This window comes from Microcaecilia unicolor, chromosome 8 (genome assembly GCF_901765095.1).
Source record: "Microcaecilia unicolor chromosome 8, aMicUni1.1, whole genome shotgun sequence".
NCBI lineage: Eukaryota > Metazoa > Chordata > Amphibia > Gymnophiona > Siphonopidae > Microcaecilia > Microcaecilia unicolor.
In genome coordinates, this window is record NC_044038.1 from 105,502,906 (window position 1) to 105,529,017 (window position 26,112).

Below are 26,112 nucleotides of genomic sequence, written 5' to 3' on the forward strand. Positions count from 1 at the left end.
ATGAAAAATTAACAACTATGACCAATTAAACACTGTTCACAAACATTTCCAACCCTGGAGACTGCCTCCTCCCCACCTCTCCCTGAGCCTTTGGAAGGAGCCCTTAGCCAAGACAGCAAGAAATGAATTTAAATACTCACTGGCAAGTGTGTTTCTGATATCACCTGGAACAAGTGTTCCCAACTCTGTACACTTACCTTATCCAACAACGTGTTCTGCCACAGTCGGAAGATCAGCAGGAATGACCGGTCCCTGGCACCAAAGGATGTGAAAAAATGCTGTCATGGGTAGGGGACACCAAAGAGAAAAAGGAAACAGCTAATGAACATGCAGGGGAATCCATGCAGGAAAAGCACAAGCACAAGTTGTTGGCACACAGGAACCCTCCCCCACTCCTGAGAGAAGAACTGGGGATATAACTCAGTATTCTCAGCTTCTACTGTGGGCAGGTTTCTCACTTTAGATGCTCCTACGCTCAGTTTCTTTCCCCTTCCCGCTGCCTTTCCTTCCCCACCTTCCTCTCAGGGGAACAAACCAGCCAAAGGTTTAAGGGAGGAGAAGAATCTAAGATAAGCAGAAGAGATCAGAGGTAAACAACAACAAAAAAAGAAAAACAACCTCTTCAGCAGTACCAGATAATCCCCCACAAGACCTCCCCACCACATTCCACCATGTCAAAGGCAAAGCTAGAAAGGCTGAAAATGCTGGGACTAAGAGATGCTACCTCTCCTTTCACCTGGCCTCCTGAATACTTGGATCATTTTAAGGATCAGTGACTTTCTCTCCTCCTCAACTTGTCACTATCAGTACAAATTAGATAGTTATGAAGGTCACTGATCCTCTCAGTCCTATCACTATTGGTAAACATTTGAAAAATATTAGGGTTCAGTGGCCTTTCCTCTCTCCTCACCTTGTCAGTATTGGTGCACACTTGGTGAGTGCTGACAGTGTAACAGATCAGTGACCCTCTCCACTCCTCACCTTGTCACACTGTCTGTGCACACTTGGATAACTTTAGGGATTAGTGACCCTTCCCGGACTCCACATCTGAACAGCATTGGGGTTTGGTTATTTGCCCAGTTAGATAGACATGGCCTTCAGTGACACCTACCCTCCCCAACCTACCAAAATTATTCATCTGGTCACTGTGTCCTCTTAGAAAACTTCTCCCATCACCTCATATCACTATCAGTGCACATTTATTCCCAAATTCAATAAATGGCACCCAAAATTAGGTGCGCAATTGGGCATGCAGTTATAGAATAGGGTCAGTTAATGTGTAACTTAACTAGCTAAATGGTACTAAACAGGCACTTAATTAGTGATAAGTACCAATAATTGGACTTAACAAGCATTAACTGCAATAATTTATAGTTACGTATGTAACTGACTTACACCCCCTATTCTGTAAACTGAGTGCCTAAATTCAATGGCGTTCTGTTGTGCCGTGGCATGTAAAAGCAGTATATCAAGCCAGTGGAGTAGCCAGACCCAGTATTTTGGATGGGCCCAGAGCTAACTTAGATGGGCACTCCACAGCTTCCCCCTCCCCCGGAGATATAAAAAAAAAAGAGAGAGATTTTTTTTCACCTACTCCACATCAACATCTCTCCACCTCCTCAGCATCCCGGTAGCTGACTGCCCGTCACTGAACCCCGTCCCATCCCTGGTGTACCTTACAGGCAAACCCGGTGCCTGCCGTGATTCAATTATTGCTGCCTGTGCCAACTCCACAGACTTTCATTGGCTGGGTCTCGCATGACAGGAAATGATGAAACCAAGAGCGAGAACCGGCCAATGGAAGCCTGCAGAGCCAGCGCAGGCAGCAATAATTGAATCACTGCAGACGCTGGGGACGCCAGGGAGGGACGGAGTCCAGCAACGGGCGGTCAGACGCCAGGACGCCGCGGAGGAGGAAAGATTTTGATGTGGGGTGTTAACACTTGGTGGGCCTGAGCCGTGAATGGGTGGGCCAGTGTCCCTTGTAGCTATGCCACTGTATAAAGCCAAATAAACCAGAACCACTGGCCCTCCTCCACTCCTCACTTTTTCACTCTCTGTGCACACTTGAACACCACTGAGGATCAGTGAGCATCCCCCCACTCTTTACCTTGTCACTCTCTGGGCACACTTGAATAGACCTGGGGATCAGTGATCATCACCCCAACCCTCACTTTGTCACCAATGGTGCATACTTGGATAGCAGTGAGAATCACTGACTGACGCTCTTTGTCACTTTCTGTATACACTTTAATAGAATTTGGGATCAGTAATCGTCCCTCCCCCTCCCCCCCACCCTGTCACTCTCTACCTACATGAATAGCACTGGGAATCAGTGACCTCCCTCCACTCCTCACCTTGTCACTTCAGGTGCACATTTGGATAGTTATTTGGCTCAATGAACCTCCCTCCACTCCTCACGTTGTTCCTGTCTGTGCACACTTGGATAGTGTTACAGATCCATTCTCCATTCCTCAAACTTAAATATCATTGGTGATCGGTGACCGTCCTCCCACAACTCATCTTGTCAATCTCTGTGCACACTTGAATAGCAATGGGGACTAGTGACCCACCCCTCCCCCCCCCCCCCCCCAGACACACACCCCAGACTTCTCACTTTATCACTTCAGGTGCACATTTGGATAGTTAAAGGACTGAATGAATCTCCCTCCACTCCTTACCTTTTCAGTGTGTGTGAAAACTTGAATAATGTTATAGATCAGTTATTTGCACCTCACCTTAACCAAGGTGGGACCAGGCTGCTGGCATCGGCATATGAAAAAGGAGATAGAGCAGGTTTTAAACTAGAAACTGGGGGAAGACAGACAGTCGCTCAAAAGCACATGGTTCAGGATAAGGTATCTTTCAAAGATATCAACAAAACAGGGAAGATAGGGTATCCTGATAGTGAGGTTGCAAAAGAGACCATAGTAGCTCAGGTGTCCTAAAATAAAAATAAAAATCAGGCAAAATATTGCAAATTAATACTGAGCATGATGTAAATAGGAACAACAAACATAGTTTGAAATGTCTATATGCGAATGCCAGGAGCCTAAGAAATAAGGTTGGAGAGTTAGAATATATTGCACTAAACGAAAAATGAGATATAATAGGAATCTCTGAGACCTGGTGGAAGGAGGATAACCAGTGGGACACTGTCATACCGGGGTAAATTATATCATAGTGATAGGGTGGATCGAATTGGTGGAGGGGTAGCATTGTATATTAAGGAGAGCCTTGAATCAAATAGATTGAAAATTCTACAGGAAACAAAACACTTCTTGGAATCACTATGAATTGAAATTCCATGTGTAAAGGGGATGAACAGACGGATGCAGAAATGTTAAAGGAAATTAGGGACACAAACAAACTGGGCAACACAATAATAATGGGTGATTTCAATTACCCCAATATTGACTGGGTAAATGTAACATTGGGGCACGCTAAGGAGGTAAAATTCCTTGAAGAAATCAAGGACTGCTTTATGGAGCAGCTGGTACAGGACCCGATGACAGAAGGAAAAATTCTAGACCTAGTCCTTAGTGGAGCGCATGATCTGATGCAGGAGGTAATGGTGCTGGGGCCGCTTGATAACAGTGATCATAATATGATTGGATTTGATATTAGCTTTGAAGTAAGTATACATAGTAAATCAAATACGTTAGCATTTAACTTTAGAAAAGGAGACTATGATAAAATGAGAAGAACGTTGAAAAAAAAACTTAGAGGAGCGGCTGCGAGGGTCAAAAATTTACAACAGGCGTGGATGCTGTTTAAAAATACCATCCTGGAAGAACAGGCCAAATATATTCTGCATATTAAAAAAGTAGGACAGAAGACTAAATGACAGCTGGCATGGTTAAAAAGTGAGGTGAAAGAAGCTATTAGAGCTAAAAGAAAATCGTTCAAAAAATGGAAGAAGGAACCAACTGAAAATAATAGAAGCAGCATAAGGAATTTCAAGTCAAATGCAAAGCGCTGATAACGAAGGCTAAGAGGGACTTTGAAAAAAAGATTGCATTGGAGGCAAAAACACATAGCAAAAATTTTTTTAGGTATATTAAAAGCAGGAAGCCGGCAAAAGAATCGGTTGGACCGCTAGATGACCGAGAGGTAAAAGGGGCGATCAGGGAAGACAAAGCCGTAGTGGAGAGATTAAATTAATTCTTTGCTTCAGTCTTCACCGAGGAAGATTTGGGAGAGATACCAGTGCCAGAAATGGTATTCGAAGCTGACGAGTCGGAGAAACTGAATGAATTCTCTATAAACCTGGAGAATGTAATGAGGCAGTTCTACAAACTGAAGAGTAGCACATCTCCTGGACCAGATGGTATTCATCCCAAAGTACTGATAGAACTGAAAAATGAATTTGCAGAGCTATTGTTAGTAATATGTAATTATCCTTAAAATCAAGCGTGGTACCGGAAGATTGGAGGGTGGCCAATGTAACGCCGATTTTCAAAAAAGGTTTCAGAGGAGATCCGGGAAATTATGGACTGGTGAGTCTTATGTCGGTGCCGGGCAAAATGGTAGAGACTATTCAAAAGCATGGATTAATGAGACTGTTATGATCGTGGTCAGAACTCCTCTCAAACTTACCTTTTGCCTGGGGGTCAGCTTTTTAGCTGGCTTCTGTTCTGTTTTTCTGTCCTGTTTGAGCTAGCTCTCTCTCTCTCTGTGCCGGCTGCTGCCAGCATGGGGCTAATTGTCTCACTTCACTGCAGCTGTGGGTGTGGTCTGAGTTGCTCTACCTCTCCCTGGGTGTACTGGCTTCAAGAGCTTCTCGGTGTTGCATTGATGTGGGTTGGGCCTCTCGGGGTTTCAATGTGTTCTGCCTGGCTCTAGGGAGAGTGACATCATCTGGGAGGGCCTTGATAAGGAAGTGGTGTTCTTTCCTTCAGGGCCTTCGCAACGTTTGCTTCTGGCTACTTGCTTTAGGTCCAGGTTAGTTTAGTACAGTGTGCACTTGTGACTTGTGTGTTTGACTTCCCTGTTATCCCTTTTGTTACGGTGAGTAGCACTGCTGTTGGTGCAGTGCTGGAGTTTGGTGCTGGGAGCGGGAGCACCCTTGTTAGTAAGTGCTTAGGATGCACCTTTTGTTGTTTGGGTATTTGGCTTTCCTGCCTGTTTCCTTGTGTCTTCCCCGCTTTTCCTTGTGACCCTGTTTAGCTACTGTAGCTTGGTGCTTAGGAAGCACCGGGGTGAGAACCCGTGTTTAGCTGCTGCAGCTTGGTGCTTAGGAAGCACCGGGGTGAGAACCCGTGTTTAGCTGCTGCAGCTTGGTGCTTAGGAAGCACCAGTGTTAGGTCTGGCATTTGTCTTCCCTTCCTTTTCCCTTGTGGCTTCCCTGCACTTCTGTTAGTGTAGGGCGTAGGGGCACCCCTGTTAGTTTCTGTTAGGAGCACTGCTGTTAGTGGAGGGCTTAGGAGCTTTTCTGTTGGTGCTGGGCTTAGGAACACTTTTGGTCACTTTAGGAGTTAGGTGCACTTCAGTTACAGCTTGTTCTAGTCCTGGTCCCTGTGTCGTCCAGTAAGTCCTGCCGGCTACTCGAACCCAGGAGCTCAACTCCTGGGGGGCTTAGTAGCTAAGTGCAGGTGAAGCTGTGTGGACCAGTCCTGTGTCCTCCTGTCCGGGGGATTCCAGTCCAGTATTCAAATCCGGGGGATTCCCGTCCAGTGTTCCGGTCCGGGGTTCCAGTCCTGTGTCCTCCAGTCCGTGGAATTCCAGTCCAGTGTTCCAGTCCGTGTGTTCCGGCTCGCTGGGCGGTGCCTGCAGTCCCTGCCGGTGTCGGTGTGCTTGCCCAGCGTTGGTTGGTGGGTTTTGTCTGCTGCTGTCGCTCCTCGTCAGCAGCCCAAGGGCTCACATTTGTTCCAGAGCCCGGCCTCGCGGGCTCTGAACCTGAGAACCTGACAGAGACAAAGCCAACATGGATTTAGTGAAGGGAAATCTTGCCTCACACCAGTGGAGGAGTGGCCTACTGGTTAGGGTGGTGGACTTTGGTCCTGGGGAACTGAGGAACTGAGTTCAATTCCCACTTCAGGCACAGGCAGCTCCTTGTTACTCTGGGCAAGTCACTTAACCCTCCATTGCCCCAGGTACAAATAAGTACCTGCATACAATATGTAAGCCGCATTGAGCCTGCCATGAGTGGGAACGCGCGGGGTACAAATGTAATCCTATTCCCACCCATCTACTTAACACTATCTCTCCTACTGTCATCCCGTTTATCTGTCATATCCTCAATCTTTCACTGTCCACTGCGACTGTTCCTGATGCCTTTAAACATGCCGTAGTCACACCACTCCTTAAAAAACCTTCATTGGACCCTATCTGTCCTTCCAACTATCGCCCCATCTCCCTCTTCCCTTTCCTATACAAGATACTTGAACGTGCTGTTCACCGCCGTTGCCTTGACTTTCTTTCATCTCAAGCTATTCTTGATCCACTTCAATCTGGCTTTCGCCCCCTTCATTCAACTGAAACAACGCTTGCTAAAGTCTCCAATGATCTGTTCCTAGCCAGATCCAAAGGTCTCTATTCTATCCTCATCCTTCTTGATCTATCTGCTGCTTTTGACATTGTTGATCACAGCCTACTCCTTGATACGCTGTACTCACTTGGATTTCAGGGCTCTGTTCTTTCCTGGTTTTCTTCTTATCTCTCCCAGTGTACCTTTAGTGTATACTCTAGTGGATCCTCTTCTACTTCTATCCCAATGTCAGTTGGTGTACCCTCAGGGGTCTGTCCTGGGACCTCTTCTCTTCTCCATCTATACTTCTTCCCTTGGTACTCTGATCTCATCCCATGGTTTTCAGTATCATCTTTATGCTGGTGACTCCCAGATCTACCTCTCCACACCGGAAATCTCAGCCGAAATCCAGGCCAAAGTATCAGCCTGCCTGTCTGACATTGCTGCCTGGAAGTCTCAGCACCATCTGAAACTAAACATGACCAAGACTGAGCTTCTTATCTTTCCCCCTAAACCAACCTCTCCTCTGTTATAAAAAAATGAAATCATTCTATGTATGTACAGTACCTTATGCTTACCTTAGAGAAATGCATGCTAGAATTAGTTAGGCCTTGCTGCTGAGTAAAGAAAAGGTTATTCACAGGCCATGACTGTAATTCACTAGCTCGTTAGCAAGGAAATAGGTTGAATGTGTAATCAGCTCTGTATGTGAGCCTTATCTAAGGGGCTAGTAGAGGGAGAAGCAAAGAAATGTTTATGTTGTCCAGAAAGTTCTGCAGCTGTAAAATAGCTTGCTAGTCAGAAGACCTGCTCAACTATATCATCACATTAGAATGTTTTAATGTGGTAGAAGTCTACTTATCTTTTTCAAGAAACATAACTTCAAAGGTGACTGGTAGAGCTATAGAAGTGATATATAGTCGTAGAAAGAAGTGATTGCTTTTTACCTCATTAAAACTTAGTTAGAAAATAGATACCTGTTGATTGTTAGATAGCAAGTTCTTTGTCTATTTAAGTCAGCATTTGAGAGTTTTCAATTCAGACTGCATCAGGATTTCTACCCTGATGGTTTGTCTCTCTGTGCACACAGATCTAATAAAACTGCAGAATTTGCTCAGAGTCCTGAGAGTGTGCTTTTTTGGTGAGAGATATAAATTTCCATAACATATTGGTCCTTCGAGAAAGCCGGACCCACTGCCCTCCCCCTGGTTACAGGGTTGAGATTGAAACTCCATGGGCAATCACTGTCTGACAATTGAAAGTCCTCCAGAGAGCACCACTGTAAAACAGAGGCCGATCTCTCTGTGACCAGGGGAGGTGTCGGGTTCGAACCAAATTTAGACCAAAGACAGCTGTCAGGATTCTGGGTAAGTTTTGAGGGTTTTTTTTTCTTTTTTTGTGTCCTTTTTGTTTCTGTTTATTTTGTGTTGTATTGTGTGCAATGAATCGGGGAAATTAGTGAATGAGATTTAGAGTGAGGACCCTTTTTCAACCTGGGGTTGCTATAGTATAAGAAAAAGTTCACGGTCTGGGACCCACTTTTAAAAAGTGCGGACTTTTCTTTTTGTCTGGAACTGCTATAGAAGAGGTCCATGGTTTGGAACCCACTAGAGTTCATAGTCACTGTGAGAAGACTACAGATAATTAAAAAAACTCTGTGCATACGTTATCCTAGAAAGTTGGTAGGAATTTGGAATTCCTGAACTGACTGTTTAATACCCATGGGAAAATTTATGTGTTGCTGTGTTTGTCTTGTGTACCGAGATCTCAGAAGCAAGGGACTCTTTACGGAGACTCTAAGTTTATGCATAAAACTTAATCCAGACAGATACTGTGTTGTATTAAGGTGCAAAGAAAAAAAAAAGTACTTGCTGATTTTTTTTCAATGTAATGTTTTATTGTGCAGGTTGGTTGACAAAACATGATCTCTTCTGTTTCAGGGGAAAGTTTTCCCTGATTTCAAATGTTAAAACTGCCTTGTGCAGCCTATTAAAATTACTCACTTAAAATTTTTTTTTTTACTATGTATTTAAATAAATGGGAACAGAAGTTTGGATTTCATGGAAAATTAATTGCTTAATCATGTAAGAGTTACTACAACAGATAGGGAATTATGAGATCATTAATCCTGAGAAGGCAGGGAATATTTCTGTCCTGTTTTGAAAACCAGGATTTACCCTTGATTAATTGTTTTATCACTGGTTGCAAACCCTGAATTCCCTTAAAAGGAATAGGATATTTCCTTGGCGTATGGATTCCCTTCTCTTTTGATCTGAAATAAAATATTTACTAACTATCGGTCTCTCTCTGTTCTTAAATCCCTTTCATATCCTGTGCTTGTAATTTAACTCCTGTCCAGCTCAGCACATTCAGACTGAGAGGCCATCCTCTGGGGCTTTGTATCTCTAAGAATTCCCCCTACACCCCTCCCTTTCTCGTCTCTCCGTTTCTGAGCTCTGTCAATTTAGCTTGTTCACTTTCACCACTCACTGGGAACAGTTTAACTTTAAAGCGAAAGTTCTCATTACAGTACCGGTGAAATATACCTGACACAACCAAGCCAAAATATTAGAGGGCACCGAAGGCGAGGTAGAGGAAGAGATAAATTAGAAGGGAACCAGGATGTTGTTATGTGTACGGGCAGAGGGGACTGGGCATGGCAATGCAGAAATAGGAAGAAAGAACTGACAGCAAGACTAGAAAGGGAGTACAAGGTAGAGGTTAACTTGGAGGAAATAGGAAAGATGAGATGGACAGAGGATGTTGAAATACTGCAGGTAGGAGAAGTTTATAAGTGCCCTGAGAAGCCCTTGATTGCCCCAGTAAAATAATCAAAGAAAAGTCTGAGCTCTTCCTGTAGCCGGACTAGAGAGATAATTGATAGCTCGGAGAAAGGAATTCTTCAGAGCTGATAGAATCACTGGCAAACAGTGTGCTGAGAATGGGTGTAAGTCCAGAGAACACACTTAGTGTTAAGTCTGGAATTTTGAAAACGGCCATTGTAAGTGATGTTTCTTTAATTTTGATGTTTATGGGGAAATATAAGTTTTGAATATATATACTGCTCTAGCTTGTGTTTTAAATGCTAGTCAGTTTCTGTAGTGTGTAGGTACTGTTCTTCCCTTAATGGCTAAGGATATCTCCTGGTAAATCCAGGGCCGTGCCAACACGGTATGCGGGGTAAGCACCGCAGGGGGGCACCGACCTCTGGAGGGCGCTGCCCAGGTCCACTCACTTGCAAAATCTTTTACCTGAAGTTGTGATTCTCCTCTCTCCCCTGCCCTTCCCTCTCCGCGTCAGGATGTGAAGGCAGCCCAGCAGTGCTAACTGAGGCAGACAGCTCTGCTAAAGTTGCTTCAAAGAGTACAACCAGTGCTATATATGTCTTTGGTGTGGGAAGAACTTCTCATTCAGGGTGAGCTTGAACAACATTCAAATTAAAGAGAACAGGTTTGGAGGGAGGTGTGCAAGTGAGACTGGGGAGAAAATAAATAGTGTAATTGTTTGTTAAAATCTGTAAGTGGTTCAAAGTTTTTGTTTTTTTTCTGAGCATGTACACTGAGAGGAGGGCATGACTGCAATGATGTGTGCATAATTATCAGGTAACCTGAGATATCTAATGGTTCAAACAGTAGGTTCAAAGAGGAATTTTAGCTGTGTTGAAGAGCTAGTAAGTGAAAATCTGATTGCTCTTTTTGCGTATGTAATTACTAAATGTTTTGTGTGTAATTACTAAATGTTTATTTCTTATATATCTCCACCATTCATGATGAATTGTAAGCCACCTTGAGCCTGCAAAGAGGTGGGAAAATGTGGGATACAAATGCAATAAATAAATATAAAACATTCTGCTTGGATAGGAAGAGTTTGTGATATGTGAAAATATATTTTGCTTTAATGAACTTGCTAAACTTTAAAGTCAGAGACTTATCAATGAGGGATACATACAGTGCTTTTTTTGTGCCGGTACGCGCTGGTACAGCGTACCGGCACCTTTTTCCTGAGGTCAGGCTCACTTGCCCGCTCCCTTCTGTTCCTGCTCTCGTGCTGCAAAATCTTTTACCCGAAGTTGCGATTCTCCTCTCTCCCCTGCCCTCCCCTCTATGTCCAGCAATTCTCTCGCCCCTCCCCTGCCCTCCCCTCCACATGTCCAGCATGTCGCCTCCCTCCCCTGCCCTCCCCTCTCCATGCTGGACATGGAGAGGAGGGGAGAGGAGGGCAGGGAAGAGAGAATTGCTGGACATGGATGAGAGGGGAGGGCAGGGGGCAGAGGAGGCATAATGGACATGGAGGGGAGAGGAGGTCAGCAAAGAGAGATTCTCTGGACATGAAGGGCAGGGGAGAGAGGAGAATCGTTGGACATGGATGGGAGGTGAGGGCAAGGGAGAGAGGAGAATCGCTGGACATGGAAGAGAGGGGAGGGCAGGGGAGAGAGGAGAATCGCTGGACATGGATGAGAGTGGAGGGCAGGGGAGAGAGGAAAATCGCTGGACATGGATGAGAGGGGAGGGCAGGGAAGAGAGATTCTCTGGACACGGATGGATGGAGGAGTTGGCAGGGAGAGAGGAGAAATGCTGGTCTTGGATGGAGGAGAGGGGAGAGAGAATTATTGCTTTATATGGATGCAGGGGAGGGACGAGAGAGGAGAAGTGCTGGACATGGATGGAGGTGAGGAAAGAAAAATGAAGAAGATGCACATGGATGGAGATGAGGGAAAGGGAAGAGAGGAGAAAAACTGCACATGGATGGAGAAAATAGGCAAAAGCTGGATCCACCTTATAACTCCTCCAGTCAATTTCACAGAGGAGGACACAGCTTTTACTTATGGATGTAGGGCAAGAAATGAAGAAGAAAGGAGGAAAGTAAAGAAATAAATGGAAAGGAAGCCCTGGAAACGGAGTTAAGAGAACAGATAGAGAGCAGCAGAATCAGAGACTCGGACCAATATGGATAGAAAAACAAAGTCACCAGACAACAAAGGTAGAAAAAAATCATTTTATTTTCATTTTAGTGTTTGGAATATGTCCACTTTGAGAATTTACATCTGCTATCTTATTTTGCAATGTATAGCAATTTGTTTTCTAAGAATATTGCTGACAATTCCTGTCAGTGTGGCAAGTGGTGAGCGATCATTTTCACGGTTAAAAATCATAAAAAATTATTTGCGATCAAGTATTTTGCAAGAAAGGCTTGTAAGCCTTGCCATCTTGTGCCACACGGGGGGGGGCGCCAACTGATAGTCTGCAGGGGGGCACCAGAGACCCTAGGCACGGCCCTGGGTATATCTATGTCATGTGTCTCCTATTATCTGTGTTGTGGCCATATTAGGAACTGTCTGTGTATTTAATGTACATGAGTCTACAGAATTTGGATCTCTTTGTTAAAGAACTTTGTAAAAATAATGAGTTTTTCTTGTGTGTAACTGTTTTGCATTGTATTCATACTCAGAATAGCTTTGAGGGAGTAAGATGAAGTAAGGTTAATCATCTAGAAATGACTAATTGAACTGCACTAGTCCTTCTTTCAAGATAATAGACCCATTTTGTGTGAAAAATGCGTTCGTTAACTGAAGTTACTCTTTTTTTCTTGTGTACTCTGAAGGAACCTGTTTTATACTGTCCTGCAAGGGGCACCTTTGTTTAATCCTCTGTCTTCCTTCTACTGAATAATATTGTCTCCTTACCTCCTTTATCAATTTATTGTGATTTAAACCCAAAGGGAGGTACCAAAATTGGAACTTGATATTTGGAGATACATTAGCTGTTTTTTTGCTTGCCATCTCTATCCTGACTTTTGCTCTCATGTTTCAGGGCCCGAAGTGTGATAGCAAACAAAGGATATAATTTATATTTAATACAATATCCAACTTCCAAATTTACTTAGGAACAATACAGAGGACTAATTTTTGTACATCTCACTGTTATTAGCTTGGGTTCAAGGCTTGTCCTTGATGGTATAAATTCTCTGTATTATGTTTTATGATTAAATAACTTTTCCTTTCACTGTGAAATTTACTTTAAAACAATGTAGACAGCCTAATATTTTTGGTATTGTTTTATTTTGAATTCTGCTTCATGCTAGTGTAAACATTTTGTTTCTAATATACATAGTAACATAACATAGTAGATGATGGCAGAAAAAGACCTGCACGGTCCATCCAGTCTGCCCAACAAGATAAACTCATATGTGCTACTTTTTGTGTATACCTTACCTTGATTTGTATCTGCCATTTTCAGGGCACAGACCGTAGAAGTCTTGCCCAGCACTTGCCCCGCCTTCCCCCACCGGCTCTGCCACCCAATCTCGGCTAAGCTTCTGAGGATCCATTCCTTCTGAACAGGATTCCTTTATGTTTATCCCATGCATGTTTGAATTCTGTTACCGTTTTCATCTCCACCATCTCCCATCGGAGGGCATTCCAAGTATCCACCACTCTCTCCATGAAAAAAATACTTCCTGACATTTTTCTTGAGTCTGCCCCCCTTCAATCTCATTTCATGTCTTCTAGTTCTACCGCCTTATATGCAAGATCATATAGAATGAAAAAGGGAAGAAATGTAATGGAAATTAAATCATCTACTATAATAAAACTCACCCTCAACGTTCTGAAGACAACGTTCTGAAGTCACTCAGTCACTCACTGAAGGGTTCATGGATTCATGGTGGTGAAGCCAGAACACTGACCATGTCTCTCTGCCCCGCCCTCGCATGATGGACCAATCAGAAAAAACACACTCAACATTCTGAAACACAAAGGACCATCACAACACCGTTCCCAGGCAACACTAGGCAACGTAAGACGGACCAATCAGAGGAAACTACGTGACAATAAGGGAGGAGCATTCCCCAGCAGAATGGCTCATTACCTGTGCAGCACGGAGAGCACAGAACCACCGCTGGAACGAGAGAAGAATATTCCTGCTGTGGGTATGTGCAAAAATAGACCGGGGGAGGGGGGGGGGGGGAATTTTTAAATGCCTAATGCCAGTACTGAAGAGTGCCAGAGGGCCTATAGCACAGACTATATTTGGGATCGCTTGACATGGAGTCAGAGGAGCCGGAAAACAACATGCCCGTCACCATCTGGGACGTGGGCGAACAGGACAAGCTGCGGCCCAGCTGGAAGGATTACCAGCGACCCAGCCAGCAGCAAACAGCGAACAAGGAAGGGGGCGGAGTAGGGACTCCTTCCCTGCCCAGGAATCGCTGGAGACTGGCTGCCAAACTAACGAAACAACCGCACACCGACGCACCACCTCCATCATTCGAAAGGCATCCACTCTTTCTTCAACAGAATTGCAAACTAATAATACAAAACAAACAAAGAATACATGGTTTCTCAGGCAGCTGCAGGTAACTCCCCACCCCCTTCCTCTTCCCCTTTTGCCGAAGCGGCCAAGGACGTGCCCAACCATCCCTAGCCTCAGGCAAGCTGTCTCCCACCTCGGGGATTCCCCGAGCACCCGGAAAAAGACAGAGCTGATTCCTGCAGCGCATAAATGTTCAAGCATTCCCCTGCAGCCGGCCTGAAATGGAACAAACATATCGGATCACCCCCCGACGGCCCGAGACCGTGCTCTTCTCCCTTCCGCCAACTTAAAACAACCATCCCCGTCCTCAGGCAAGCCGTCACCCACCTCCAGGATGCCCAGAACCCCAGCCCAATGGAAAAAGATGGCGCTGCTTCCAACAGCACATTTCTCTTCCAGCATTCCCCTACAGCAGCCCTGAAACGGCCAAAAAATACCGACAGACAAAGAACGTGCTCCTCTTCCTTCCGCCCATCTAAAACAACACTGCTGCCTCAGCACAACACAAAAAAAAAAAAAAACATGGGAAAAAAAAACAACACTCAACAAAGGCTGACCCCCCTACAACCACATTTACATTTCACCAACAGAAAGACCCCCCTCCACAAACCTCCTTGACAGACAAAACCACACACACACAATACAACAGAAACACACCCTCAAAGCCACACACCAATCCAACCCACTTTGCCAGCACAGCACATCCCCCAACCCCCAAGCAAAAAACAAAACAAAAAGAGACACACATCAACAACCTGCACACACACCGCACCCTCACACACTAACACATACACACACACAAAATAACTCCGTGACACATACACACACACACAAAAAAACCCACATGCTAGCGCCCGTTTCATTGGTTTCGGAAACGGGCCTTTTTTACTAGTTCTATATGTTAGTGCTGCTGGGCATACGCAGCGCTGTACACTGACATGAAGAAAGACGGTCCCTGCTCAACAGAGCTTACAATCTAAGTTGCTGAGATAAGAAAAGGTCACAAAATAGGCTGTGGAATGTTTTAACTAAGAGAATACATGGACCCTGTCCAAGTAGAAATTAGAGAGAGAAGCATAGAGGGATTCATTTACTTTTGTCTCATTATTTGTAACACCTGGTGATGGTAAGATAACAGTATTCTTATTTAAGTTTGTATTTTAGTGTCAGAAATATTTATTTATTAGATATGAACATTAAGTTGTATTTTAATCAATATGACCAGACTGTCTTTGAATTTTTCATGACATTCTCCCTGTACAGGTTCATAATTAGATTCTAATAGATATCTTTTTTGTTTTGAACCGAGTCCTGCTAGTATCTTTGGTAAGGGAATGTTTCCATAACATCCACTACAATTGCATAACAGTATTTTGTGTTGTTACTGTGCCTTTCTAGGCAACGGCCTAGTCTGCTTTAAATTATTTACTCTTTCACTACATAAGAGATACATTGTTAGATTTCTTGAGACCATTATCTGAGTGTAAATTTCCAAATTATTGTTATAACTATTACACATGTTTTTCTATAAATGACATGTCTAATGATTTTTAAGCTTGTTTCTCACAGACCTGACTACCCAGAAAACCACAATGGTAATGATTTAAATTTGTGCTTTGAATTGAATTGAGAACCCTTGTGAAGAAGTTGGAAACTATTTCTAAATCAGTTCAGAAAATTTGTATGGGTGGTTACAGACCTGCTTAAATGTATAGGAAAGTCTATTTGTAATGAGAGATGAGAACAATTGACTTTGTTTTGAATTAACTGTCACTAAACCTGTGTGAGGCATGGAATCTGGGCACAGAGTTGAGCACACATTGAGTGACTGGTTAGTCAGGCTACATAAGGTCTATAAAGAGGCCCGCTTTGCCCTGCTCTGGTTGGGTGATTTATTGTTTGGAGTCATTTTTTTTCAGGTTGGTCAGACTGTCCTTTTGCCTTAGTTGACACCTTTCAGTACAGGCAGGACACCACATCATTTGAACCCTGACTGTGTAACCACTACCAGCACTAGTCTTCGCTGCAATTGTGTTAGGACTGATGCTCCACAATTCCAGAACTAAGCCTGATCATTGCAGTCTCCTCTGTCTTCAGAACTGTCTGCCTATTACTGAAATGAACTTCTTGAGTAACATCCTGGACTGCTCTCTAGTTGTAACCAATTCTGAATTTTTTCTGTTTTGCTAAGTATTTTAGTTTTTTTTTTTATTGCTCTTCTTTTGTTATGATGTTTCATATATTGTCTCATTTTGCACAAGCCATAATACTGAGACAGGAGAGAGAGAGAGAGAGAGAACAAGGTGATTGTAATATGTATTAGTTGTTATGTGACTAACAGCACGCAAGGTGCACGCAGTACTGATAGGAAAATGTGAAGATAGAGAGGACACTGTACTTTACTGAGGGATGGAAAAGCTTTCTCTCTCATAAATTCTATGACAGATTATGGATTTACGGGTGGCACCCAAGGGGGGACCACTAACAGTCAGGACTGCACCCCAAAGGGACTTGGGGATTTCCCCTATGAAATGTTGTTTTGGATTACCCATATTTGACATTGAAAGATAAATGAAATAAATTCTCTCTCTTCCTCTTTATCTCATTTAAGAGAGAAAGGCTTACTGGCCCAAAATTCCACCACTTGAATTTGCTGTTCACATGACCCATCTGGGAGATTGGGTACTGGTCAATGCTGACCACACACACACTATACCTGGATCAAGGGACCAGTAGTGACCCCTGCAAATTCTCCTTTGGATGGATAAAGAAAACGACAGAGGATACAAGACTGAGAGCGAAAAGAAAGAACCTACACCAGACCTGCTTGAGCTACCTGCCTAGAATCCAGTGACCAGGTTTTGTACACTGTGTGAACCTTTAATAGACATTTGGACTACAGGGCCAGGGACATTCATTATAGGGGAAGAGCACATCTTCTATGGGTGTGCTAAAATAAGGATTGAATTGGGAGACATCTCACTACCCCAACCCCACACAGGTGCTCAGGCAAAGAGGGAATCAAGTAATTGAGTTGTTTAACCTTGTTAAGATTAGCAGCATAGGCAGTCGGTGGCCCAACTGTTTGGGGAGGCTAAAGGGGGCGGGGTTAGGGGTGGGGCCTACATCCACAATTGTCTGACAGAAAAAATATAAGTAAAAATAAGTCACAATTAATACCTTTTATTAAATTTAGATATTAAATATGTATCATATGTCAAAGAATAAAGTGGTTGCTCAAAGCATGTACTAACCACAATTGCTCAACTGCAAAACACTATGCACAAATTTGTGCAAAAACACACTCATAAACCTTACTGTACCATAACACTGGGCAGACCCTAATAAACCAATATACCACCCATACGGAAAATGCAGACCCTCAACAATATGAAACAAGGGATCATAATATCACAATTTATTTATTTTTATTTATTGCATTTGTATCCCACATTTTCTCACCTCTTTGCGGGCTCAGTGTGGCTTACAATATATTATGAATGATGGAAATACGAGTTGTTATAACTTGGTTATGGATTACATTGTGAAGAGTTATGCAAGACAATCAAAGTATTACTAAGGAATATAACAATGGAACAAAACCGTGAAACATTGGAAGGAGACAGCGGGAAGCTAAAAGGGCAATATTAAGACAAGAAGACATATGGTATACATATTTCTGTGAGTAAAGGTATGGGTGAGGTGAGATTACGGAGGATGTAGAGCCACAAAACACCCTTTTAGGGTGGAAAGTGTTCACAATGAGCTCCTTTTATGAACGACTATATGTAGATCCTTCAAGAGGTAGTGTGTCATGGTTTAGGCTCTAAAAACCCTTTCTTGTGATTTGGTGCCACCTCAGTAAGCCCAATACACAATCTCTCCACTGCAAAACACTATACACAAACTTGTGCAAAAACATACTCATATAGCCTTAACAAACCATAACCGTACTAATTCCAAGGACAGGACGAGCTAAACCTTATGCGTGGAAAGGCAGCACTGTAATTACACCGGGCTCTAAAACACTAGTACACAACCTAGTGAAACAAAACAAAAAGAGCTGAAAATACTACACGCTAGCAGAATACTGCACCTTGATCACACATGAAAAACACATGACACAACAGATATGAAGGCAAAATACTGAACTGGAAAATTACCTCAAGAAGTCAGACTCCGCATGCAGCAATACTAGAAAAATTGAAATTTACATGCAAAACATCACAGACGCACATTTCCAAAAGCTGACATATTCCAGTTAATAAATTCTGAATAAAATACTTTTTTCTACCTTTGTTGTCTGATCATTTAGTTTTTCTATTCACTTTGGTCCCAGTGTCTTCTGTTTTATGCAGTGTCTTCTTTCCATTTGATATTTTTTCTCTCACCATGTCCACCATCCTCCTGTGTCCTTATGCGTCCTGTCTACCATCTGTAGCCCTGTCCCTATCCTTCAGTATCCCGATCCAGCTCTTAAATTCAACAGTTTCCCCTCCATCCATATCCAGCATTTCTCCTCACTCCCCTCCATCCATGTGCATATACTTCCCTCCCCTCCATCCATGTCCAGTACCTTCCCTCTTTCTCTCCTACCATTCCATCCAGTGTCATACCTCTTTCTCTCTCCATCCTTCCACCCATTATCCTCTCCCAATCCTTCCGTCCATTGTCTTCCTCTATCTTCCCTTCCTTCTAGACAGTTCTCTCTCTTGACCCTTTTCCATTCAGCATGTCCTCTCTCACCCCATCCTTCCAGTGTCTTTCCTCTGTCTGTCCCTACCAGCGTCTTCCCTCATTCTGCCCCCTCCTTCCAGCATTTTTCCTCTTTCTCCCTCCTTTCATCCAGCCAGTATTTCTCAGTCTGACAGCTAGGGTCTCCCACAGTTTCTCCCCAGCAGCTTCTCTCTCTCTCTCCTACCCATGGCCCCTATTTCTCCCCCCATCTCTTTCTGGCTCTCCCCTGCTTTTTTCCATGTCCATGGCTCTCCCCTGCTCTTTTCCATGGGCCCTCTTTCTCTCCCCATCTCTTTCTGGCTCTCTCCTGCTTTTTTTTCCATATCCCTGGCTCTCCTCTGCTCTTTTCCATGGCCCCTCTTTCTCTCCCCATCTCTTTCTGGCTCTCCCCTACTTTTTTCCATGTCCCTGGCTCTCCCCTGCTCTTTTCCATGGCCCCTCTTTCTCTCCCCATCTCTTTCTGGCTCTCCCCTGCTCTTTTCTATGTCCCCTCTTTCTTTCCCTATCGTTCTCTGGCTCTCCACTGCTCTTGTTCATGTCCCCTGGCTCTCCCCTGCTCTCCTCCTACCGTTTCCACACGTTCTCTTATCTCCCTCCGGCCCGGGCCTCTTTACAGCAGCGCTGACAGAAGAAGAAAAAGAAGCGCGGGGCCACAGCAGCGTTCAGACATGCGCTGTCGGCTCTGCCGGTCCTCTGCCCCCGGAACGGGAAATTGACGTCATGGGGCAGAGACCGGCAGAGCCGACAGCGCATGTCTGAACGCTACTGCGGCCCCGCGCTTCTTTTTCTTCTTATGTTATGCTGGCTCCAAGAGAAGCGGCGGCAGCGGATGAGTGCAGGTGTTGTTCCTGGCTGCCGCTGCTCAATAGAAGCGGCGGCAGCAGAAGATTTTGTCGTCGGGAGTCTCGGGGTACATTTGGAGAGGGAGGCAGGCGGGGCCACCGCGAAGGTCACAGCTGGGCTGGGGAGGCTTAGCCTCCCCAAGCCTCTTATACGGGGCACCTATGACCTTAACCGATAGACAGAGAACAATCAGACAGGTCCTAGGAGCAATCTGTGGTATGACTCTAGGATCATCCTCTTTTTCCAGGTTTTGGATGCAGTAAGAAGGACATCAAATCCAGGAGCCTCCATGAATTTGTGAACTGAAACCAAAGGGTTCAACAGAGGATAAATGACTCTAGGACATAGTATTTCATGACTATACAGGAACATCACCTTTTGGTTGCAAACAAATGTTAGAATTCAAAGTAAATCAGTGTTACGTGTTTATCTGCTATATGTTGTAACACAATCAGTTAGCCTCTGAAACAAAGAGCATAGGGAAACATTCATGGTAAGATATTTTCCTTGGACAGTCAGATAAAGGAAATAATGCACTACATAAATTGTTCCATTCCACTGTGATGGTATTGATTGGTCATTTTTGCTTACAGTAGTATGCTGGGTGAAGAAAAATTTTCACCAAGATCCACAAAGGCTATGATGTCCTACTCTAAGTGCTGGGCAGACTTATACGGTCTGTGCCAGAGCCGGTGGTTGGGAGGCGGGGCTGGTGGTTGGGAGGCGGGGATAGTGCTGGGCAGACTTATACGGTCTGTGCCCTGAAAAACACAGGTACAAATCAAAGTAGGGTATACACAAAAAGTAGCACATATGAGTTGTCTTGTTGGGCAGACTGGATGGACCGTGCAGGTCTTTTTCTGTTGTCATCTACTATGTATCATATGGCATTAATGTGGGGACAACCTTTGTCCCTGAGCAGTTGGAGATAGAGCTGGTTTCTAGGGGTAGTACATGTCAGACTTATGTGAGTGAAGGCACATGAGTGGAATTGGAAGGCAACTAAAACTAGAGCAAAGCCAGACTCAACCCAAAAGCTCCCGAACTGAATAGAAAAGATGCCAAATGTCCGTAGAAAACTTGATAAATGGTGAATACCTAGCACCCAAAATAAAAGATGAGCAGGAGCAAACAATTAATAATGGTGAGTTATTTACTCATAATAGTCACATTTCTTATTAGCTGACATGCTCCAAGGTTACATGTACACTATTCCTAGGCTCATACAGTTAGATATACCTATGTAAAATGGTCTAATATCTTTACTATTTTGTTTTTCATAGAATGAAAGGGAGGAAATGTTATAAAAAAATGAAATCATTCTATGTATGTACTGTACCTTATGCTTACCTTAGAGAAATGCATGCTAGAATTAGTTAGGCCTTACTGCTGAATAAAGAAAAGGTCATTCACAGGTCATGACTGTAATTCACTAGCTCGTTAGCAAGGAAATAGGTTGAATGTGTAATCAACTCTGTATGTGAGCCTTATCTAAGGGGCCAGTAGAGGGAGAAGCAAAGAAATGTTTATGTTGTCCAGAAAGTTCTGCAGCTGTAAAATAGCTTGCTAGTCAGAAGACCTGCTCAACTATATCATCACATTAGAATGTTTTAATGTGGTAGAAGTCTACTTATCTTTTTCAAGAAACATAACTTCAAAGGTGACTGGTAGAGCTATAGTAGTAAGAAGTGATTGCTTTTTACCTCATTAAAACTTAGTTAGAAAATAGACACCTGTTGATTGTTAGATAGCAAGTTCTTTGTCTATTTAAGTCAGCATTTGAGAGTTTTCAATTCAGACTGCATCAGGATTTCTACCCTGATGGTTTGTCTCTCTGTGCGCACAGATCCAATAAAACTGCAGAATTTGCTCAGAGTCCTGAAAGTGTGCTTTTTTGGTGAGAGATTTAAATTTCCATAACATCTTCCTCTCCCATTCTCTATTTCTGTGGATAACACTCTCATCCTTCTTGTCTCATCAGCTCGTAACCTTGGGGTCATCTTTGACTCCTCCCTCTCCTCTGCATATATTCAACAGACTGCTAAAACCTGTCATTTCTTTCTCTATAATATCACCAAAATTCGCCCTTTCCTTTCCGAGCACACTACCAGAACCCTCATCCACACTCTTATCACCTCTCGCTTAGACTATTGCAACTTGCTACTCACAGGTCTCCCACTTAGCCATCTCTCTCCTCTTCAATCTGTTCAAACTTCTGCTGCATGACTAATATTCCGCCAGTGTCGTTATGCTCATATTAGCCCTCTCCTCAAGTCACTTCACTGGCTTCCTATCCGTTTCCGCATACAGTTCAAACTCCTCTTATTGACCTATAAGTGCATTCATTCTGCAGCTCCTCAATATCTCTCCACTCTCATCTCTCCCTACATTCCTCCCCGGGAACTCCGTTCAATGGGTAAATCTCTCTTATCTGCACCCTTCTCCTCCACTGCTAACTCTAGACTGAGTTCCTTTTATCTTGCTGCACCATATGCGTGGAATAGACTTCCTGAGCCGGTACGTCAAGCTCCATCTCTGACCGTCTTCAAATCTAAGCTAAAAGCCCAACTTTTTGATGCTGCTTTTAACTCCTAACCCTTGTTCACTTGTTCAGAACCCTTATTTTATCATCCTCATTTTAATATTCCCTTATCTCTTGTTTGTCCTTTTTGTCTGTCCTAATTAGATTGTAAGCTCTGTCGAGCAGGGACTGTCTCGTCATGTTCAAGTGTACAGCGCTGCGTACGTCTAGTAGCGCTATAGAAATGATAAGTAGTAGTAGTAGTGCATGCGGAAACGGATAGGAAGCCAGTGAAGTGACTTGAGGCGGATGACGTTTAATGTGAGCAAGTGCGGAGGGTCACGTGATGGATTGAGAGACGAAGACACGTTTTTTGGGTCTCTCCGGGTCAATCTTCCCCCAACGCTTAAAAATTGCGCTGAAAACTAGCGAAATTACCCACAGCAGGAATCGCTATCTTCCTAGGGACTATGGACTTATTTGTGACTAGAGAAACCAGAGCGATGTCGGGCAAAACGATAAAAAAAGAAGGCGAGAAAGCCAGAGCACAGGCGACACCTAAGATGGCGGCGAGCCCGAAACAGGAAATAGGCTCTACCTTCACTGCAGAGCAACTTTCACAGTTGACAGAGGCGGTAAAACAGGCGCTGGAGCCAGAACTACACAAAATAACAAATCAGCTGGCAGGAATGGAATCCCTTTTGAACGACACGACTCGCCGAACGGGAGAACTAGAGGCTCGCGTATCAGAGCTCGAGGATACGGAAACCCACAGAGAAGCGGCCTTTAAAGAAACGCAGCAAGAGCTCCAGGCCCTGCGCCATCAAGTTGACGACCTCGAGAACAGGTCCAGAAGATCGAACCTCCGATTAATAGGAGTGCCGGAAACGATACCCGATCGGACCTTGCCAACACAGCTCAAACGCTGGTTGAAATCAGAATTTGCGCTATCTGATAGCGCGAGGCCGTTATGTTTGGAGAGGGCCCATCGAGTGGGAAGGAAGAATCCAGCGACTACCAGACCAAGAGCAGTGCTCATAAAAATTCACAATTTTATACACAAAGAAGAGATTCTGAGGGGAGCCCGCTCCAAATGGGACACTTTAACGCTGGAAGGAGAGCATATCAGGATATTTCAAGACTACTCCCTGGTGGTGCAGGAAAGAAGGAAGGCCTTCAGCCCTATATGCCAGAGACTGGTAGCCAGGAAACAGCGTTTCAAATTACTGTATCCAGCACAGTTAAAAATCCAAATAAACGGGACATGGAAGACCTTTACAACACCATCAGAGGCGCAAGTTGCTCTGAACCAGGAGGCCACGCTAGCCACAGAGAACACCTGATGGAATTACAAATTTCAGATACCGGACAAAGTAAAATGAGGAACAGATTTCTTGAAATTGGAGGAATGAGTAGCTGGCACACTAAACAGCTTCCTGGACAGTAAAAGACAAAAGTAAAGTAGAGGTTACAGTTCATACTTGAATATGTTGTGAGTTATTGTTATGTTATGTTATAATCTTAAGCGCAAATGTTATTGTAGCAAATATAGCCAAGGTGAGAGGGGGGAGTACCACCATCATTAGACCTTTACTCTTCTACCCGGTGCTCGGATAGAGAGTGTGGGGCTAAGAGTAAGGAATGGGGAACAAGAGGGAAGAGAGGGGGAGGGATGAGTGGGAGGGGGGGGGAAAAGAGCAAAGAGAACACTAACAGGAACATACAAGGGAGTAGGTTACGCAAGAGGAATGGCAGGGGAGATAACCAACCAAGAGGGGGACCCATATACATGTCACAGACCAACTGGAACAGGCAGATTTATGGGGAAAGAGGACAGGAGCGGAACCAAGAAGTCCGGGTGAGCTGGGCACCACGGACCTCAAGGGAGGAAAGCCAATGTATAAACTATATTAGGACCTCCATTGACCATGAAAGCTAACTCTATAAGGTTCTTGACTTGGAACATGGGAGGGGTCTCCAGCCCAATAAAAAGGGCAAAAATATTAGCTGCACTAAATAGACACAAAGCGGACGTGATATATCTTCAGGAAACTAGATTAACACCAGACGAACATCAAAAGTTAAAACGAACCTGGGTGGGAGAGGTACATGCGGCATCGGCTGCGGGGAGGAAAAGAGGAGTAGCCATATTAACCCGTAAAGGAATAGTGGCAAAAACCCAACTCATAGAAAGTGACCCCCAGGGAAGGTATGTGATGGTGCACTTATGGCTCCATCACAAAGAGTACCTGGTAGTAGGGATGTATGGGCCGAATTTATATGAGAGATCATTCTATGACAAAATAGTGCAATCTTGCCTCCTCTATAGATCCTTACCGTTAATTATCTTAGATGACTTCAATTTGGTGGCAGATCCTAGGTTAGACTGTTCAATACCTAGACGAGCAACACGAGGAGGGCAAAGCAAAAGAGCTTTAAATCAATTCATGCAATCCCTGTTAGTCGTAGATGCATGGAGGACACTAAATCCTGAAAGGAGGGAGTTTACTCACATGTCTAGAGCACACGGAACCTTTTCCAGGATAGACTATATATTAGTGGATAAGAAGATTTTTTCCCAGGTGTGCTCAACGGAGATAGGTCCTGAAGAAATATCGGACCATGCGATGGTCTGGGTAGATATGCGGGTCCCAGGGATCGAACGGGGAACCAGGGGATGGCGATTCCATCTTATTTATCAACCAACACAGAATTTAAGAGATATATCCAAAGTAGATGGGTAGACTATTCAGAAAACAATGCAGCCTTCAAAGATCGCCCATTTGTGTTTTGGCCAGCCGCGAAAGCAGTGATAAGGGGAGATATAATTGCCTTCACGGCCAAGAGAGAAAGAAGGCTGTCCTGGGCCATTATCAACTTGGAGCAGAAATTTCAAAAAGCAAAAAGAAGATTCTTACACTCCCCCAATAAGTACCTTAAAGAGCAAATGCAAACAGCACAAATAGCATTAAACACATTGCTATATGAGAGAGCGACTAGAGCATTAATAGTTAGGAAATATAAGCTCCAACGGTTTGGCAATAAATCGGGAACGCTAATGGCCAGATTAGTCAAACACCAGGGGGGTAGTAGGGTGATAACAGCGATTAAAGACCAGAAAGGGAAGATCCAACATGAAAAAGAGAAAGTAGCCCAGGTTTTGTAGGAATTCTTTGGCTCCCTATATGAGGCAAGACAGACGCCGAGCCAGGTAGGAATACAAGAATATCTGAGACAGGCTGGCATGACCCAATTCCCTAGTGAGGTCGTAGAGTCCATAAACAGCCCCATATCAGGAAGAGAGTTACAAGAAATTATTAACTCATTGCCTAATCACTCTGCACCAGGCCCAGACGGCTTTTCGAGCGAATTTTATAAAATCTTGGGGCCCATGGCAATAGCGGCCCTCTTAGACTACTTTGAGGAAGTAGTGGATAAACGAAGCTTCCCCCCATACACAAACGAAGCACTGATTTCACTGATCTTAAAACCTGGAAAAGTAGAAATGCAAGCAGAATCGTATCGGCCGATATCGTTGATCAATGTTGAAGTAAAAATTCTGGCCAAACTGATCTCAAATAGGCTGCACCAACATCTCCCAAGTTTGATAGGCCCGGAGCAGGTTGGGTTTGTTAGGAACCGCCAATCGGTAGTGAATGTGAGGCGAGTATTACTAGCAATGGGACATTGCCAACAAGAAAAGATAAAATCAGCACTGATCAGCCTAGACGCAGAGAAAGCGTTTGATAGTATTGATTGGGGATACTTATTTGAAGTGGTACGTTACACGGGCTTGGAGGGATAGGCTCTTCAGGCGATCATGGCGCTCTACTCTAATCCCAGAGCTGCGGTGCTAGTGAACGGAGAACGAACTAGACAATTTCCCATAAAGAGAGGGACCAGACAAGGGTGCCTCCTCTCCCCAGCATTGTTCCTTCTGGCCATAGAACCCCTCTTAAGGACATTAGCTAAGACAGAATCAATAGCGGGAGTGGAGGTAGGAGGAGAAAAGCTCAAAGCAATGGCATTTGCAGACGATCTGCTGATAGTGACAGAGCAACCCAATACATCAGTTAAAACACTAATTCAGGAAATTTCTCAATTTGGAGTGTTATCGGGATTTAAGATAAACATTCAAAAATCCAGCATTATGCAACTATACCCCTCAGGGCAGGTAGAAGGGGGGGGAAAGGGAATTCAACTTACAGGGAGTGGAGGAGGTTAAGTACTTA

The 26,112-nt window shown here is 44.1% G+C and overlaps 1 protein-coding gene across 1 annotated transcript in view; it reads right to left on the reverse strand.

Moving 5' to 3' along the window:
* The window catches only part of GRAMD1A (GRAM domain containing 1A), an 894,680-nt gene that overhangs the window by 512,075 nt on the left and 356,493 nt on the right, over positions 1-26,112 (reverse strand). The window contains 1 exon segment of the mRNA XM_030213386.1: positions 198-278. Within this exon segment, the coding sequence (XP_030069246.1) occupies positions 198-278 (81 nt within the window).